The 19,571-nt window shown below is 43.9% G+C and overlaps 1 protein-coding gene across 2 annotated transcripts; it reads left to right on the top strand.

The window, feature by feature from the left end:
• On the top strand, positions 1-19,571 carry prkaa2 (protein kinase, AMP-activated, alpha 2 catalytic subunit). Of its 2 annotated transcripts, none has more exons than XM_036968699.2 (11): positions 1-582; positions 1,801-1,942; positions 2,494-2,587; positions 6,215-6,359; positions 6,814-6,901; positions 6,997-7,221; positions 7,409-7,571; positions 7,678-7,845; positions 8,078-8,233; positions 14,301-14,427; positions 14,587-19,571. In XM_036968699.2, the coding sequence occupies exons 1-11, from the start codon at positions 483-485 to the stop codon at positions 14,850-14,852; spliced, it is 1,674 nt and encodes a 557-aa protein (XP_036824594.1). In that variant the 5' UTR covers positions 1-482; the 3' UTR covers positions 14,853-19,571. The 2 variants fall into 2 exon arrangements, with proteins under 2 accessions (XP_036824594.1, XP_036824593.1); XM_036968698.2 differs by having other exon boundaries at positions 7,678-7,860.

Genomic DNA, 19,571 nt, shown 5'->3' with positions numbered 1-19,571 from the left:
ACAGTCGGTGTTCGATAGGATAGATGTTGCCTTGTCCAGTGCAGGTTTTCCCAAACCCAGGGCTGCGTTCAATACATTTTTACATTCTGGGACGTTCAATTAAACGGAAACGCGTTCAATACATTTTTTACATTCTGGGACGTTCAATTAAACGGAAACGGCGCTGTACTGAATCACCAGTTAAAAAACGGGGAGCGTTTGGGGTACGCTGTCAGCATGGCCGATGCCCTTTAAAAACGTTACTCTTTGCTTCAAGCCACAACCACCAAACGTTAGCAAATGTACCTCAAAGTCTGTTCAAGAACGTTTTGGGGAAACGTGTCGTTTAGTACAAACCGTTCCGCAACGTAGCAAACGTTCAAGCGAACTGAACGCACAGGTCTAGTGTACCGCGGTCTCGCGCACCGTGCAGACAGCCAAGCTCGAGTCTACCGGAGCGAGCTCGATTCTACCGGAGCGTTGTAACGTTCTGAACGGTAAAGATGGCAGAACGACAGCAGAAACATGAAGGCGGCCGAGTGAAGATCGGACATTACCTCTTAGGAGACACTCTGGGCGTCGGCACATTCGGCAAAGTAAAGAGTTAAGTTGCGTGCTTGTCAACAGTCATGTCGTGGGAACATTTGTTGTTATTGATTGTAACTTTGCGGCGGACTATTTAAATAGCTACGCAAAATGCGTAGCTGTGGCTGCGTAGTTACGAATATGCTAGATTATTGTTGTCTCGGTTGATATGTAGAGAATGTGGTTTAGGTTTGTTGAAAGGTGAATTATTCCAGCAACATATCTAGCTAGCCTGTCTACTCCTTCTTATCAGTAATGATAGGCTAAGCATGCATAATTACCCTTGACAACAATGATGGTGTAAAAACAAACAGGTCACACATAATTGTAACGTCTGACCGCCAGTGAATGTTGGAGGTTGACTTTGCTAGTGACAGTAACGTTAGACATTTAAACTTGCCCTATATGGCCATGGAAAGGACATTTTTAAAATGAAAATAAACATGAACGTTATAGCTTAATAGTGCTCATCATCACCAGTGTTCCCCGATTATGTAAACCATACAATGGCATGGACAGAATGAGAATCTAGAACGCCTCGTCAAGTTTCCTATTTTCTAGCAGTCTCAACGTGACCTTGTAGAATTCAGACCCCCTCCTCCTCTCCCCCCTGCACTGCGGGAGGTGTGTTTGATTCGAGACATTAGTGTGACAGTGTGTAACAAGGAACTAGCCAACAATAATTGTTGCTACAGACAATATTGCTAAATTGTTAGACTGACTAACCATGAGCTACAGAGTACAGACAGACTATCAGACAGACACACTTGATTTATCCACCTTGTAATCTATGTGTATGACTTTAGGTTTGCTGTAATTGCTGTGTTTGTGTTTTCCCTGTTTACAGGTTTGTTATCTACGTTTCTTATTGTTGTGAATAGATAGATATAGCTTGTCCAGTAATGTAAAAATAGTGATTAATCATGTCTTGTTGACTACTCTGAAACAGCTAGGGTTTTATTCTTTATCAGGCAATGAAAGTTTAGCTGAGGGTAGCATACATATCACACATTCCCCAGCCTATCTCCTACCTCAGTATAGTCTGTGTGACCTTGGCAACAGAGGAAAAGACTAAACTGTTTTTAATATTTGACCCATCAGCACAAATTGTGCCCTATAGCCTACATTGTAGCAGTTGAACATAATACATATTATTATACTCTTTTACAAACTACGGACATTCCAGTTGGTTCATGTGTGTGTGTGTGTGTGTGTGTGTGTGTGTGTGGGTGGTAGTTGGAGAACACCAGTTGACAGGTCATAAGGTGGCAGTGAAGATCCTGAACAGACAGAAGATCAGGAGTCTGGACGTGGTGGGCAAGATCAAACGAGAGATACAGAACCTCAAACTCTTCAGACACCCTCACATCATCAAACTGTGAGGATAACGCATACAGACTGTGTTTGTTTATTATGGGCCTAAGAAGTACCCCCTCTCTCTCTCCCATACACATACACTCAGTGTTTGTTTACTATGGGCCTCAGGAGCACCCCCCCCCCCCCCTCTCTCCCCCACACACATACCCACACACACTGGGTTTGTTTACTATGGGCCTCAGGAGCCCGCCCCCCCCCCCTCTCTCTCCCACAACGAATTCCGTTTAGCGGAAATCTCTAGTTAAGAAGATGGAAGTTTATAATTCCTGCTTGGGTAAATCCCTTCCCACGTTTCTTGTCTCCCACCTCTCTTGCTCGCTCACTCTCTCTCCCACACCCACCCACAAGGAATCAGTTTGCTCCGGTTAGCAGGATACTGGTTAAGAAGATGATAAAAGTTTATAATTCCTATTTGGGTAAATCCCTTTCCAGGTGTCTAGTCTCTCTTTTCATGTTATTTTTAGAGTTAGGCCACAGTGACATTGTGAGCTATGGCAGACGTATTGTATTGGCTTCTGTAAGATGTGTGTGTGTGTGTGTGTGTGTGTGTAGGTACCAGGTGATCAGTACTCCTACAGATTTCTTCATGGTGATGGAGTATGTCTCCGGAGGAGAGCTGTTTGACTACATCTGCAAACACGGAAGGGTGAGACATACCTCTGACTTACTGAATGACTGACTGTCTGAATGGCTGTCTATCTGTCTCTGACTGACTTACTGAATTACTGACTGTCTGAATGGCTGTCTATCTGTCTCTGACTAACTTACTGAATGATTGACTGTCTGAATGGCTGTCTATCTGTCTCTGACTGACTTACTGAATGACTGACTGTCTGAATGGCTGTCTATCTGTCTCTGACTGACTTACTGAATGACTGACTGTCTGAATGGCTGTCTATCTGTCTCTGACTGACTGACTTACTGAATGACTGACTGTCTGAATGGCTGTCTATCTGTCTCTGACTGACTGACTTACTGAATGACTGACTGTCTGGTTGTTTGTTTGTTTGATTTATTTACAGGGGACAATGCACATGAATCAATATAACAATAATGCAACACCCATGTAAATGTGCCGGGGTTAGCCAAAATATCATTTGCACCCGTAGTCCCTGGGCAGGTAAGGGCTTTTACACAGCCAATATACAAATACTCACTAAAACAATACAAATACATTACGTCCAATAATATATCATATATCATTCTAACGACAACAACAACACTATCAAAGGGCTTTTTAAGATCCAAAAAGACGGCGCCGACTTCACCACCTATGTCCAGTTTAGATTTAATGCACTCCAGAAAATAGCAATTGGCTGTTTCGGTAGAATGGTTAGTTCTGAATCCAAATGACATTTGATGTATGGAGTTGCCCTGAATGAGGTGATCAGTCAGATGATCAGCCACCTGTCTTTCAGCTCCTTTTGATAGCACTGGAAGAATGCTTAGGTTGATATTTTTCCACCAGTGTTGGGTCACCAGATTTTAAACAGGTATCACTGCAACAGACTTCCAAGCATTGGGGAAGAACGCATATTTGATGGACAGACTAACTAGATGTACAGTAGGGGTAATCAGATAATATTTGTGTCTCTTAAGGAACACAGTGTCTAGACCAAATACACATTTTGTTCTAGAGCTTCTGAAGAAGCTAATAATGCTGTCCAATGCTGACGTTGAGATTTCAGGAATTCTGAATATTGGTTTATTATTATCTATGGGAGTGAGAACTGTGGTCTTCGTTGAAAATCTTTGAGACAGAGTCAGAAAAAAATTGTTAAAGGTGGTGGATATGAAATTGGAGTCTTAAATTAGAATCCCATGAACCTTTTAATTCAGGATGTTTTTTTGACTTTTTTCAGCTCCTCTCCCTGGTAGATTGAGATTTTCCCAAATCACTTTGCCATTTCCTTTTGCTTCATTGATCACTTTAAGAAAGAGCTCTGCTTTTGCTTTTTTTATATTCCTAACCACCTTATTTCTCAGTGATGTAAATATATGTCTGTCATCATTCTAACCAGACTTCAGTGCTTTTTTTCAAGGAGAAATCCCGTTCTCCAGAGGTCCTCGTTGAGCCATCTTTTCCGTCTCGGCTTATGTTGAAATTTCCTAGTAAAAGAGGTATCCACTTTGTCAATAGCTGACAGAAATGTTCTGTATCCAGACTCTGGGTCTTCATCGCTTACAGATCAGACCAGTCAATTTGACATCGTAGTTACTCTGCTCACTTTTCTGCATTTTTTTAAACGTACTGTTGCGTATTAATATGGTTCTTACATCTCTTGTTAGTGAGCTTTCTAATCACCAATGTAACATTGTGGTGAGTTATACCCGTTAGTAAGTTACTAGACTTAATTATTTGATCAGGTCTGTTAATAAACACCAGATCAATTTGAATCTGGGATGACTGTGTTACTCTGGTTGGATCTTGTATTATTTGAGTCAGGTTGAAATAATCTGTGATCTCTTTGAGCTTTTTCCTGCAAGTTTTTTTTTTGGGGGGGACAAAATGAAAAATGAAATCAACAGCAGATTGCTCATTCTTTTGAAAAGCCATGTTAGCGACAGAAGTTATGCTCACATACACAGAATGTGAACCAGATAATATAGGTTACTCAAATATAGATGATTTCAATCCTTCATCAATGGTTTCGGCCTGGATGGCTAATTAGGGGAACTTTTCTCCACCTCCCAGAATTACATCCTCCATATCAGACTTTTTTTCTCCAGACTCTGATGGGGAGCTTGGTACCCTGGGCTGCTTGGGTGTATGTTGATTCCGGATTGTTTGAATGAAGGCCAGCGTTGATGTTTGGCTGCCTTTTTGTATTCCCCAGAGAGTTGCACCGCCTTCGGGGTCCCTTGTTAGCCTCCAGGTTTTCTATTGGGTTATGATTGTCACTGGTCTCAGTAGCCACTTTCCCAGCTTCATTTTGAGCATTTTTCTTCTTCTTCGTCTTGGAATGAGAGGTCACTGTTGTGGACTCTGGCTCACCAGGTACCAACTCCAATGTTTCATTCAGCCGAGGAATTATCCTCTTCAACCTCAGTCTCACGTTCAGTCATTTCAGCTGAGATATGTGATACGTCTGCCCTACTCATGGGGACTGGATTGTTGTCCTGCACATCGTGTGAAAACATGTCCTCTATGCACCTTATGTTGTCCAGTGTAGTAGCACTGTACTCTACCATCTCCTGAGCCCTTCCGGCGTGCTGATTGTGGCATACTTTGATCCAGTGACGGCCCGTCTTTACAGACCGTGTTATAGGAATGATGGGTGCTGCTTCAACATACACAAAACGATCTCCATTGGAGCAGATTGTAAGTTGACCCTTGTATCTTATCGTGCGCCTCATCACTCTCCCCACCACCTTACATCCAGCTTCAGCCAGGAACCCAGTCACAACACTATCATCTGCTGATTCAGGTAGTTCTTTAACTGTAACTTGAATGGAGTTCTGGTCAGACATGCGTAACTTCAACCTGAACGGATCATTCTCTTTGAACACATGTTTTCCTCTGACTGTTATTCCTCTTATCAGAAGCATTGCCCTTGCATCCTTACTGAGAATATATATACGCCAGAGTGCACATACTCTCTGTACTGACCTCAAGTGGTTTGGATTCATTTCCTGTATGAGACCTGTGGTGGAGCTCCTCCTCCTTAATGGGGTTGGCTAAATCCTCTGTCAGGATTTCTCTCTCCATGAAAAAACGAGGTAAAACAGTCTCCTTTGGGGCATTTCCACCCACAACCTCGCTCCAGGTCTCATTTTCCTTGACATCAGTTTTTGCATTGCTGGAAATAGCCACAACTACAGCAGCCATTTTAATTGTAGTGTTAATGATTGATTAAAGTAATTTGTTTAACATTGAAATATATCAACAAAACTATTCAGCGTTATCCAGTGAGGATATTTCCTACTTAAGAATGGATGGATGGTTGATCCTCAAATATATATTTGCTGGATTCAGTGTTCTCCAGCAATTGAAGCTTCCCAGCCGGGCCGAATACCCAAACAAAAGGAGCTATCAAAACACAACGAAACAAAATATGGATATATCATTCCGGACCTTACGATAGATCCACAAACAAATCAAACAAGCGAACAAGCCATCTGGTGAGTAGCACACTCCTGTCCTGCAGTTGTCCGATTGATTGATGTAGACACAGGCCATTTTATGGTGCCTTTTTTCATAGTGAAAGCATGTAGTCACATTAGAAAGGAATAATCTCCTAACCTCTTAATCTGTACCTCATGTTGTGTGTAGGTAGAGGACAAAGAGGCTCGTCGGTTGTTCCAGCAGATTATCTCCGGTGTAGACTACTGCCACAGACACATGGTGGTGCACAGAGACCTCAAACCTGAGAATGTACTGCTGGACCATTCCAAGAACGCCAAAATAGCTGACTTTGGTACACTACACACACATGCACGATAGAGAACACACATACACATACACATACACACATACATACATACATACATACATACGTAACAAATTGAGTTGTTTCACAAAGACGTAGTAGTGAATGTCAAACCAAACCACTTGTGTTTTAGAATATACCGACACCTTAAACTGGAGACGAGGTGGGAGAGAGGGGAAGGGAGAGAGAGAGGTGGGAGAGAGGGGAAGGGAGAGAGAGAGGTGGGAGAGAGGGGGAGGGAGAGAGAGGGGAAGGGAGAGAGGGGGAGGGAGAGAGAGAGGAAGGGAGAGGGGGGAGAGAGAGAGGTGGGAGAGGGGGGAAGGGAGAGAGAGGTGGGAGAGGGAAGACAGAATATACTAACTTGTGTTTGTTTGGACAGTAAGGTTAGGTAAGGTTGGCATTTGAAGATAATGCTGAAAAACTGATTTGCTCTGGTCGTCAGGGTTGTCAAACATGATGTCAGACGGGGAGTTCCTGAGGACCAGCTGTGGATCTCCCAACTACGCAGCTCCTGAAGTAATCTCCGGAAGGTGCGTGTGTGTGTTTAGGCTGTATGCAGATCCTTAGGTTGATACTATAGGCTACATGTTGTGGTGTGATCGTGTATTCTTTGCTTTGTGCGCAGGTTATACGCTGGTCCTGAGGTGGACATATGGAGCAGTGGGGTGATCCTGTATGCGTTGCTGTGTGGGACTCTGCCCTTTGATGACGAACACGTTCCCACACTGTTTAAGAAGATTAGAGGGGGCGTGTTCTATATGCCAGAATACCTCACTCGGCCCGTCGCTTCCCTGCTGCTGCTCATGCTGCAGGTCGACCCGCTCAAGAGGGCTACCATTAAAGACATTAGGTGACCTCTAACCTTCCCTACTGATGATTATGCTCATGTTTTTAATGTGATTTAATAGAATTGGCTAACCTAACCAAAAGCTTGTTTGTGGTGGTTGAAGGTTGGTCCAGAGCAAAAAAATAGAAGAATAATGGAGTGTGTGTGTGTGTGTGTGTGTGTGTGAACGTTCACACGTGTGTATGTGTAGGGAACATGAGTGGTTTAAGCAGGACCTGCCAGGCTACCTGTTTCCTGAGGACCCTTCCTATGACTCCACCATTCTGGATGAGGAGGCAGTCCGAGAGGTGTGTGACAAGTTTGAGAGCACCGAGTCTGAGGTGATGTCCAGCCTGTACAGCGGAGACCCTCAGGTATGCACGCAACACAGGCATGTACGCTCACACGCTTAGTCATATAGTACGCACTCCCCCTCTTCTCTCCCCCTCTCTCTTACTCTCTCCCTCCGTCTCTTTCCAGGACCAGCTAGCGGTAGCGTACCATCTGATCATAGACAACCGGCGCATCATGACCCAGGCCAGTGAGTTCTACCTGGCCTCTAGCCCTCCCCAGGGCTCCTTCATGGAGGATGGCATGTCACTGCCCCCCGGGGTCAAACCACACCCAGAGAGGATGCCCCCCCTGCTGGTAGACAGCCCCAAGGCAATGATTTCTACATGGTTCTATTCTATGTACTATGTTCACAGTATATACAATCGGATACAAGATCCCTGAAGTGTAAACACTTGATGATGTACTTCTCCCGCGATACCAGTGTAGCAAATGCAACATTGGCAGTATAGTTTTGCATGAAGTCTTGTCCTCATGTATTTATGACTGCTTGTTGGGGTAATAAAGATTCTCTCCGCTCTGTCTGCAGGCGCGCTGCCCGCTGGATGCCCTGAACACCACCAGAGCCAAACCCCTGGCAGTGAAGAAAGCCAAGTGGCACCTGGGCATCAGGAGTCAGAGCAGACCCTATGACATCATGGCTGAGGTCTACAGGGCTATGAGACAGCTACAGTATGACTGGAAGGTGAGGCGCGGTGTGTGGAAAGCAATCAGAAATTATTCAGACCCCTTGACTTTTCCCACATTTTGTTATGTTACAGCCTTATTCTGAAATTGATCAAACATTTTTTTTATTCTCATCAATCTACACACAATACCTCATAATGACACAGCGAAAATGTTTTTTTTGACATTTTTGCTAATTTCTTAAAAATAAAAAACAGAAATATCTTATTTACAGAAGTATTCAGACCCTTTGCTATGAGACTCGAAATTGAGCTCTGGTGCATCCTGTTTCCATTGATCATCCTCGAGATGTTTCTACAACTTCATTGGAGTCCACCTGTGGCAAATTCAATTAATTGGACATGATTTGGAAAGGCATAAGCCTGTCTATATAAGTTAACACTGCATGTCAGAGCCAAAACCAAGCCATGAGCTCTAAGGTATTGTCCGCAGAGCTCTGAGACAGGATTGTGTCGAAGCACAGATCTGGGGAAGGGTACCAAAACATTTCTGCAGCATTGAAGGTCTTCACGATCACAGTGGCCTCCATCATTCTTAAAAGGAAGAAGTTAAGAACCACCAAGACTCTTTCTAGAGCTGGCCGTCCAGCCAAACTGAGCAATCGGGGGAGAAGGGCCTGGGTCAGGGAGGTGACCAAGAACCCGATGGTCACTCTGAAAGAGCTCTAGAGTTCCTCTGTGGCGATGGGAGAATATTCCAGAAGGTCAACCATCTCTGCAGCATTCCACCAAGCAGGCCTTTATGGTAGAGTGGCCAGATGGAAGCCACTCCTCAGTAAAAGGCACATGACTGCCCGGTTGGAGTTTGCCAAAAGGTGCCTAAAGGACTCTGGAAGAAAAAGAAATGCACACCTATTAAGACGAGGTGCTGGCTAGCGGAGTAGAAAACTTGAAAATAAAAGAGAGCTGCACACTCTAGGAGCTCAGATGCAAAAATGTAATTACCAACGTTTCGACAGCCAAGCTGTCTTCATCAGGGTATAATCACAAACACTGCGGGAGGACTCGTTTATATAGTGTCAAAAGACACAGGTGTCTGTAATCATGGCCAAGAGTGGCCTAATATCATTGGTTAATAATCAAATATTAAAATGTCATACAAAGAACAGCATACAAACAACAAATGGATAGCATACGATCATAGATTAATTTGACTACACAAGTTTACAAACAATTACAATGGCAAAGTTACAATAATCACAAGAATGGCTTCAGATCAAAGTCTACGTTGAGACCGAAGGGCGCAAAGGTCTTTAAATTAAAGATCCAGGCAGCCTCTCGTTTTAACAATTAAATTATCAAGTTCACCCCCTCTCCTAGGGAGGGTGACATGTTCGATGCCAATATAACGCAGAGACGAAATCGAGTGGCCTGCCTCCAAGAAGTGAGCCGCAACTGGATAAGTAAAGTTTTTACACCTAATGGTGCTACGATGCTCTGAGATACGTACTTTTAATTTGCGCTTTGTTTTACCTACATCATTTTTACCACAAGGACAAGTTATAAGATAAATAACTGCCTTAGTGGAGTACGTAATAACACATTTTATTGGGATTTGTTTCCCTATTTTGGGGGTGTTTGAAGGATCTACATTTATAAGTGCCATTGCATTGAGCACAGCCATTACACTTGTAATTTCCATCCAGTAGGGGTGCAAATAGATGTTGTTCAGGAATATCTTGGGGTGGTAAATCAGAGTTTACCAATTGGTCTCTGAGATTTCTGCCCCGCGAGAATACGACCAAGGGAAGGTCCGAAAACACATTACCGAGACTATCATCGGATTTTAGGATGTGCCAATGTTTGTGAACAATTCCCTTAATTTCTCCATGTAACCCACATACAAATTAGCATAGTTAGGAGCCATGGGGGATCCCATAGCAGTACCTTTCGTCTGAATAAAGAAATCATTTAGAAACATGAAATAGTTGTGTGAGTACTATTTCAGCCAATGTTTCAATGCATGCACTGGAAGGTAGTTCATTAGGGTCACGTTGCAGAAGAAAATGTTCCATAGCTTCAATACCGCCCTCGTGTGGAATATATGTGTATAATGACTCAACATAAAAAGTAACTAACAAGGTATTCTCAGGGAGAGGATCAAGAGATTCAATGATAGAGATCATACTGCTGGTGTCCTTTACAAAGGAGGGGAGCTGTTCTGCGAGTGGTCGAATAAAAAAGTCAACAAAAGTAGATAGAGGGGCCGTTACTGCATCAATGCCCGTGAAAGTGGCAATTTTAGGGTGTTGAATAGCCAAAAAAGCATGTTCTTTTTTTGGTTATCTGACCAGAACTTAAATACCCATCTAGGACAGTCAAGATAGTATTCTGAAATTGGCAAGTGGGGTCACTTCTGAGTTTCTTGTAAAAGGTGTTGTCAAGCAGCTGTCTATGACCCTCATTTACATAAACTGTCCTATCCATGAGTACAACCGACCCACCCTTATCAGCGGGACGAATAAGGACTGACGTATCGGATTGTAAATCAGGCAAAGCTTGTTTTTCATTCTTGGGTAAATTATGGAAAGATTTGGATCCCTGTTTATTCTTAAAGAGAAGACCAACATCATTTTCCACAAGTCGGCAATATGTCTCGATAGAGTGATTGTGATTGGCTGGAGGTATAAAATAACTCTTGCTTCTAAAAGGAGTCGGAGTATGAGCAGGAGAGCAACCTACTGGTTCAATAGAAGTGTCAGAATTAGAGGAGCTAAAGTATTCCCTTAAACGGATGTTTCTAAACTTAAACATGTCTACCTTAACATCAACATCGTTGCACTGGGTTGTAGGCACAAAAGATAACCCTTTATTAAGCAAAGAGACATGGGCAGGGCTCAATATCTTGCTTATCCAGTTGCGGCCCACTTCTTGGAGGCAGGCCACTCGATTTCGTCTCTGCGTTATATTGGCATCGAACATGTCACCCTCCCTTGGAGAGGGGGTGACCTTGATAATTTACTGTTAAAATGAGAGGCTGCCTGGATCTTTAATTTAAAGACCTTTGCGCCCTTCGGTCTCAACGTAGACTTTGATCTGAAGCCATTCTTGTGATTATTGTAACTTTGCCATTGTAATTGTTTGTAAGCTTGTGTAGACAAATTAATCTATGATCGTATGCTATCCATTTGTTGTTTGTATGCTGTTCTTTGTATGACATTTTAATATTTGATTATTAACTAATGATATTAGGCCACTCTTGGCCATTATTACAGACACCTGTGTCTTTTGACACTATATAAACGAGTCCTCCCGCAGTGTTTGTGATTATACCCTGATGAAGACAGCTTGGCTGTCGAAACGTTGGTAATTACATTTTTGCATTTGAGCTCCTAGAGTGTGCGGCTCCCTTATTTTCAAGCCTAAAGGACTCTGACCATGAGAAACACGATTCTATGGTCTGATGAAACCAAGATTGAACTATTTGGCTTGAATGCCATGCGTCACATCTGGAGGAAACCAGGCACCGCACATCACCTGGCCAATACCATCCCTATGGTGAAGCATGGTGGTGCCAGCACCATGCTGTGGGGATGTTTTTCAGCGGCAGGGACTGGGAGACTAGTCAGGTTTGAGGAAAAGATCAATGGAGCAAAGTACAGAGAGATCCTTGATGGAAACCTGCTCCAGAGCGCTCAGGACCTCAGACTGGGATGAAGGTTCACCTTCCAACAGGACAACGACCCTAAGCACGCAGCCAAGACAACGCAAGAGTGGCTTCTGGACATGTCTCTGAATTTCCTTGAGTGGCCCAGCCGGAGCCTGGACTTGAACCCGATCTAATATCTCTGGAGAGACATGAAAATAGCTTTGCAGCGACGCTCCACATCCAACCTGACAGAGCTTGAGAGGATCTGCAGGGAAGAATGGGAGGATCTCCCCAAATACAGGTATGTCATGCTTGTAGCGTCATACCCAAGAAGACTTAAGGCTGTAATTGCTGCCAAAGGTGCTTCAATAAAGTACTGAGTAAAGGGTCTGAATACTTATGTGATATTTCAGTAATAATAATACATTTGCAACATTTTCAAAACTGTTTTTGCTTTGTCATGGGGTATTGTGTGTAGATTGATGAGGGGGAAAATGTATTTAATACATTTAAGAACAAGGCTGTAACGTAACAAAATGTGCAAAAAGTCAGAATACTTTTCGAATGCTTCGTGTGTCTGTATATATACTCAGCAAAAAAAGAAACGTCCCTTTTTCAGGACCGTCTCTCAAAGATAATTCGTAAAAATCCAAATAACTAATAACACAGATCTTCATTGTAAAGGGTTTAAACCCGGTTTCCCATGCTTGTTAAATTAACCATTAACAATTAATGAACATGCACCTGTGGTACAGTCATTAAGATACTAACAGCTTAAAGACAGTAGCCAATTAAGGTCACAGTTATGAAAACTTAGGACACCTAAGAGGCCTTTCTACTGACTATGAAAAACACCAAAAGAAAGATGCCCAGGGTCCCTGCTCATCTGCGTGAATGTGCCTTACGCATGCTTCAAGGAGGTATTAAGACTGCAGATGTGGCCAGGGCAATAAATTGCCATGTCCGTACTGTGAGACGCCGAAGACGGCGCTACAGGAAGACAGGACGGACCGCTGATCGTCCTCGCAGTGGCAGACCACATGTAACAACATTTGCACAGGATCGCTACATCCGAACATTACACCTGCGGGACAGGTACAGGATAGCAACAACAACTACCCGAGTTACACCAGGAACGCACAATCCCTCCATCAGTGCTCAGACTGTCTGTAATAGGCAGAGAGAGGCTGGACTGAGGGCTTGTAGGCCTGATGTAAGGCAGGGCCTCACCAGACATCACCGGCAACAACGTTGCCTATGGGCACAAACCTACCGTCGCTGGACAAGACAGGACTGGCGAGTCTCATTTTTTTCTCACCAGGGGTGATGGTCGGATTCGCGTTTATTGTCAAAGGAATGAGCGTTACACCGAGGCCTGTACTCTGGAGCGGGATCAATTTGGAGGTGGAGGGTCCGTCATGATCTGGGGCGGTGTGTCACACCATCATCGGACTGAACTTGTTGTCATTGCAGGCAATCTCAACGCTGTGCGTTACAGGGAAGACATCCTCCTCCCTCATTTGGTACCCTTCCCGTAGGTTCATCCTGACATGACCCTCCAGCATGACAATGCCACCAGCCATACTGCTCGTTCTGTGTGTGATTTCCTGCAAGACAGGAATGTCAGTGTTCTACCATGGCCAGCGACGAGCCCGGATCTCAATCCCATTTAGCATGTCTGAGACCTGTTGGATCGGGGGGTGAGGGGCTAGGCCATTCCCCCCAGAAATGTCAGGGAACTTGCAGGTGCCTTGGTGGAAGACTGGGGTAACATCTCACAGCAAGAACTGTCAAATCTGGTGCAGTCCATGAGGAGGAGATGCACTGCAGTACTTAATGCAGCTGGTGGCCACACCAGATACTGACTGTTTTACTTTTGATTTTGACCCCCCCCCCCCCCCCCCCCTTTTGTTCAGACACATTATTCCATTTCTGTTAGTCATGTGTCTGTGGAACTTGTTCAGTTTATGTCTGCTGTTGAATATTGTTGTTCATACAAATATTTACACATGTTAAGTTTGCTGAAAATAAATGCAGTTGACAGTGAGAGGACGTTTCTTTTTTTGCTGAGTTTATATCACTGTAAGGTGTGTGTGTACATGTTAACTGCAATATGTAACATTTTAGGCAACCCAACCAAATTCACATAGAAATTATTGATCTGTCATCCTCTTCGAAAGCAAGTCTAAAAGTGGTAGATCGGTTCTATGTGTGCTATTTCTATGCTTCCTGGTCTCAAATGTGTTGTTTTTTTTGTGCCTTTTTTAAAAACTTTTGGTTTTGTACACAGTCTTCAAACAGCTTAAAATACAATGTTATTGGTTATGGAAAATATATTTAACAGCGGTTTAGATGGTACAATGATCCTTGTACACTATACATTGTTTTGTCACATAAACATAAATTAAGCGAACTTTTCGCAACCAGGAAATGGCAGAGCGATTTCTGGGATTTCTTTTAATGTGTGTTATGTTTAGGTGGTGAACCCGTACCACCTGCGTGTTCGGAGGAAGAACCCAGTAACAGGCAACCTGGTGAAGATGTGTCTCCAGCTGTACCAAGTAGACAACAGATCCTACCTGCTGGACTTCAAAAGCATCGATGGTACGCCAGCTACACAACAAATTTATAACAGGAAACAGACTTTTTGATATCTGGTTAATTCTGACAGCAGAATTTAGAGAGTTTCCTCTTTTTACAACGTATTACTGAGTGCAGAAGATGAGTAATGACGAAAACAAACACTAATCTCTCCTCCCCCAGATGACATCATGGACGCAGTAGGGTTTAAGTCGGGCTCTTCCACCCCCCAGAGGTCAGGCTCCACTGCAGGGCTCCACAGACCCAGACTCAGTGTGGACTCAGCCTGTCCTGCCGTGGATCTCCCCAAGCTCAGCTCCTCTCTGCCTGGGTCGCTGTGCTCCAGCGCTGCCCTCCTCACCACCTCCACCCCCACCCCGCGCCAGGGCAGCCACACTATGGACTTCTTTGAGATGTGTGCCAGTCTCATCACCACGCTGGCCCGCTAGAGAGGGTAAACCCCTGCTGTGTAACTAGGGGCCTGGAGTTTTTCCTGGTCAATGTCATATAGTCCGAAAAACTCCAGCTACCGCCTGCATAACCATCTGAAACAGAACACTGCCCTGAGCCTATTTAGACAGTTTTATATTGGTGTGATCCTGACCTAATTCTCCAAGTACTGCAGAACACGCCTCTAACCACAGATCTAGGGTCAGTTGTTCCCTCCTGGTGTTGTAGGTTTGGGCTAGGCAAGATAAACTGATTGTAGATCTTTGATTAGATTTCCTGTCTGTCTATAGCAGGGATGGGCAACTTTGATGGGGGTAGGGGCCTCAAAAAATCAGAACTCATCATTAGGGGGGTGCGGTGGCTCGCGGGACTGCTTACCCACATCCATACACACACATGCAGTCAACGTTTTGGAGGCCCTAAGCAAAATTTGGCGATTTATAAATTTTTTTGTTTATTCTTGACAGCGGAAGAAATTGATCTGCGGTCCTACAAAAGTGGCCATGCGACCCGCGCGACACTAGTTGCCCATCCCTGGTCTAGAGCCAGTCTGGCCGTGGGAAAGGTTAGAGGTCTCACTTGTTGGGACAAAGTCATGTTAAGTCAAATCCTACTGTAGCTCCCATATGGCGCGTTCACGTGCTAGTCGAAACTAGGAAACTGACATTTCTAACTGGTTGCAGTTATGCACGTGCAGCGTTCAACCAGTTAGCATGTCGGACATTTCTGAGTTTCCTAGTTCCGACTAGCATGTGAATGCAGCAATAATGTTTGTTTACAGATAAGCGGCGCCTCCAATCTACTCTCAACCTCCAATCAGCTCCAGAATAGCCATCACTTTGGAACAAACACACTGAGCATTTTATATATGGTTTTATATGGTTTTTGTAACGACACAGATTTTGTTATCCATATTTATCATATATATTTATATTACTATCACTTTGAGTAGTGTAGCAGCTGTTGATCGTAACATACAACAAATGAAGTTAAAGAGAGGATTGTTATTATTATTTAGATATCATATTCTTATTTATTTTAAAGAGGTTGTTTTAGAGGCTCTGTGTGGTACTGAATATTGAGTATTGAAGCACTGCTGATGTTTGAGAATTATATACTGACAAGAGATTTTAGGTGATGAGAGGTCATAGAGAGAGAGCCTCCACTCTCCCTCTCTCTCTGACTGGCAATATTGTTCTGTGGATTAGTTAGCATTGATGCTACCTGACGGAGCAGGAGGGAGGGAAGTGTATCTGTAGTGAACCTTTCTCCAGGTGCCTTAACACACGTTGTTTCTAGCTTGGTGGCTGTTTTTGTTTGCAGAAACGGAATGGTAAGCAGACTGTTTCTGTGTGTGTGTGTACACTCCTGTGTGTAGAGGACTGACTGACAGGAGCTTGCCAGGGATTGGCCAGGAGAAGACATACAGTACTGTAGTTTATGTGCCAATGAGATTTGAGTTCTGACTAATATAACTAAAGATACAGGAGGAGAGGGAATATAATGACAGAACACTGGAACAAATCTCCCTTAACCAATTGTCAAATGGTTTACAGTATATAGTGTTCCAGAGTCCTGTCTGTGTCTCTTGTTCTGCTGGGGCCAGTGAGGGCTGGGCTCTTGCTGATCTGATGCATGCTAGTGTGTCTGTGTTTCTCTGGTCTGTTCTGGTACCATGATGGTGGTCTGTTCGGTTTGTTATTAAATGTAGAATCATTTGTATCTCTCTCTTTCCTTCCCTCCCTCTGGAGTTATTGGTTTGTTGTGTGTATTTGCAGTAGTGTGTGTTTCGCTGAGGGAATTGTAGACCTCTGTTGGGCCAGTTAGTCAGAAAAGACACTAAACCTCTTCTTTCCATTTGTTTCCTTGTCATTTGTTTCCTTGTCATTTGTTTCCTTGTCATTTGTTTCCTTGTCATTTGTCCTGTGCAGCAGTTCTGTCATCACATCTCTATTCTGAGAGCGTAGTCTGTTTTTGTCTGTGTATGACACTATACATGCAAGACAATACCCACGTATGTGTACTCTCATCTAGTACCGGTTGGACCGACCTTTGTCTCCAGAACAGCCTGAATTCTTCAGGGGATTCTACAAGGTGTCAAAGATTCCACAGTGATGTTGGTTCATGCTAATGTGATGGCGCCATGCAGTTTCTGCAAATTGGACGGCAGTACATTCATGCTGCGAACATCCATCTCATCTCATATGCTCTAATGGGTTGAGGTCTGGGGGCTGCGCAGGCCACTCAAGTAATCTGAACTCGCTGACATATTCCAGGGGATGTTTTTCCACTCCTCGGTTGTTCAGTGTTGGTTAACACGTACCCACCTGAGCCACTTCTTGTTTTTAGCTGATAGGAATGGAACCTGGTGTGGTGGTCTGTTGCAATAGCCCATCCGTGACAAGGATCGACGAGTTTGTTTTCTGACCCACCTGTTGGCTTGCACAATTCTTACCATTCTCCTTCGACCTCTCATCAAACGAGCTGTTTTCACCCACAGGGCTGCTGCTGACTGGATGTTATTTGTTTCTCCCACCATTCTCTGTAAACCTTAGACACTGTTGTGCGTGAAAAGCCCAGGAGGACGGCCGTTTCTGTGATACTGGACCCGGGGCATGGCACCAATGATCATACTTCGCTTAAAGTCACTTGTTTTGCCTATTCTAACGTTCGATTGAATAGTAACTGAATGCCTGTTTTATATAACAAGCCACAGCCATGTGACTCCATGTCTGTAGAAGTGATACATTTTTGTGAACTGGGTGGTGTACTTAATAAAATGGCATATCCCATTTTTGAGAGATACTTACATACTGAGGGTACAAAACATTATGAACACCTGCTCATTCCATGACAGACTGACCAGGTGAAAGCTATGATCCCTTATTGATGTAATTTGTTGAATCCACTTCAGTCTGTGTAGATCAGTGGTCACCAAGCATTTCTGTGGAAAAGCCAGGCCTGATTTTGTGCGTGTTGCGCTGTTGGTGGTAGGTGCACTTGATTCAAGCGGACCGGGAGATCTGTTGCTAAATCGAGTGTGCCTAATATGCTGGCAATCGAATAGCTCAAATTACCGTACAGAGCCTCCCCGGCCACAGTCAAAAAGTTTGATACTAGCCTAGGTAAGATTGAATAAGCTTTAAAACCACGACCACGGAGAGACTGTAGAATAATGCAGCAGCACTGCAGTTTGTATGAGTGAGTTTTATTCAGCACTGGCAACCCGGCTTTGATTGAACACTATTATAAAACGCTCTTCTCCCTTTTTCCACTCGCGCTGCAATGAGTTATCATTATTATTAGCTTCGTGTCTATTTTAATATGGAGGAGTATTTCACTTTCTCTGGTCATAGGAACCGCATGAATTTGTGCATGAGGCAGATGTGGCGCGACTCGAGTTTCGCCATCAGGTGGAAGGCGGTGTCTCTTTGGTCAGTCTCACCGGAGGAAAGGAAGGGGAAAGCAGTGACCGTGAAAGGCGGACCCGCTGCGGCTCTCTTCCTCCCTCCCCTGAGAATAATGCTCTGTTCAAGACAACTACTCTGGAAAAACGAGATCCGACTGGGGGAAATGGTTTTGAACGGTCATCCAACTCGGAATTCCTAGTCGGAAACTCGCATCTTTCTAGAGCTCCGACCTCAAGATCACAGACGTCATGATTTGACCTTGTTTTTTTTTTCTCTCGAGTTCCCAGCTGTCTTGAAAGCACCATGGCCATCAGATGCAAGTGCTGTACCATATAATTTATGCTCAGCTGTGCCTTGCAAGTGCTACAAAAACCGATATGTTATCAAAGCTCAAGTTGTGATAATGTATTAGGCCTACAGCAGAAACCTCATTCCCGCAGAGCTCTTTTTATTAGGTTGTTACATTATAAGTCATGTAAAAAAATTGAGTGGTAGATCTTGGCTTGCTTTTTGAATGTGAAAGCGATCTTGACTCAAAGGTTGGTGACCACTGGTGTAGATGAAGGGGAGGAGACAGGTTAAAGAAGGATTTTGAAGCCTTGAGACATGGATTGTGTGTGTGTGTGCAATTCAGAGGGTGAATGGGCAAGAAAAAATATTTAAGTGCCTTTGAACAGGGTATGGTAGTAGGTGCCAGGCGTGTCAGTTTGTGTCAAGAACTGCAACGCTCCTGGGTTTTTCATGTTCAACAGTTTCCCATGTGTATCAAGAATGGTCCACCAGCCAACTTGACACAAGCTTTGGAGTCATGGGCCAGCATCCCTGTGGAACGCTTTTGACACCTTGTAGAGTCCATGCCCCAACGAATTGAGGCTGTTCTGAGGGCAAAGGGGTGGAACTCAATATTAGGAAGGTTCTTAATGTTTTGAACACTTTGTCTGACTATAGCTGCTACAAGGTCAGGGAGAAACTCTCCTTCCTGCTGCTACACTCATGCAATTACTCACAGCAATGACCCTATATTCTGTTATTTACACACACATACTACTTCAAGTAATACACACCCACTCTGTCAGTGTAAGGTGTACCTCTTTCCAAGGGTTAAGGTGTGTTGTCACCGTATCCAGACTTCTGGAACCAAAGTGTTCTTCTCTTCTGTCTGTGTGTGCGTGAGAGCGAAATGTACCTCTTCCTCTCCGTCTGAGGTGGGCTTTTCTGTGTTCTATGCATTGCATGGCGTTGCTGTTCTGATTTGCACTTTACTGAGTATTTATTGTCAAACACAATTAAACTGACCTATACACTAGA

The sequence above is a fragment of the Oncorhynchus mykiss genome, chromosome 4 (genome assembly GCF_057628025.1).
Source record: "Oncorhynchus mykiss isolate SJ-2025 chromosome 4, ASM5762802v1, whole genome shotgun sequence".
Lineage (NCBI taxonomy): Eukaryota > Metazoa > Chordata > Actinopteri > Salmoniformes > Salmonidae > Oncorhynchus > Oncorhynchus mykiss.
This window is presented reverse-complemented; position numbering and strand designations above follow the sequence as displayed.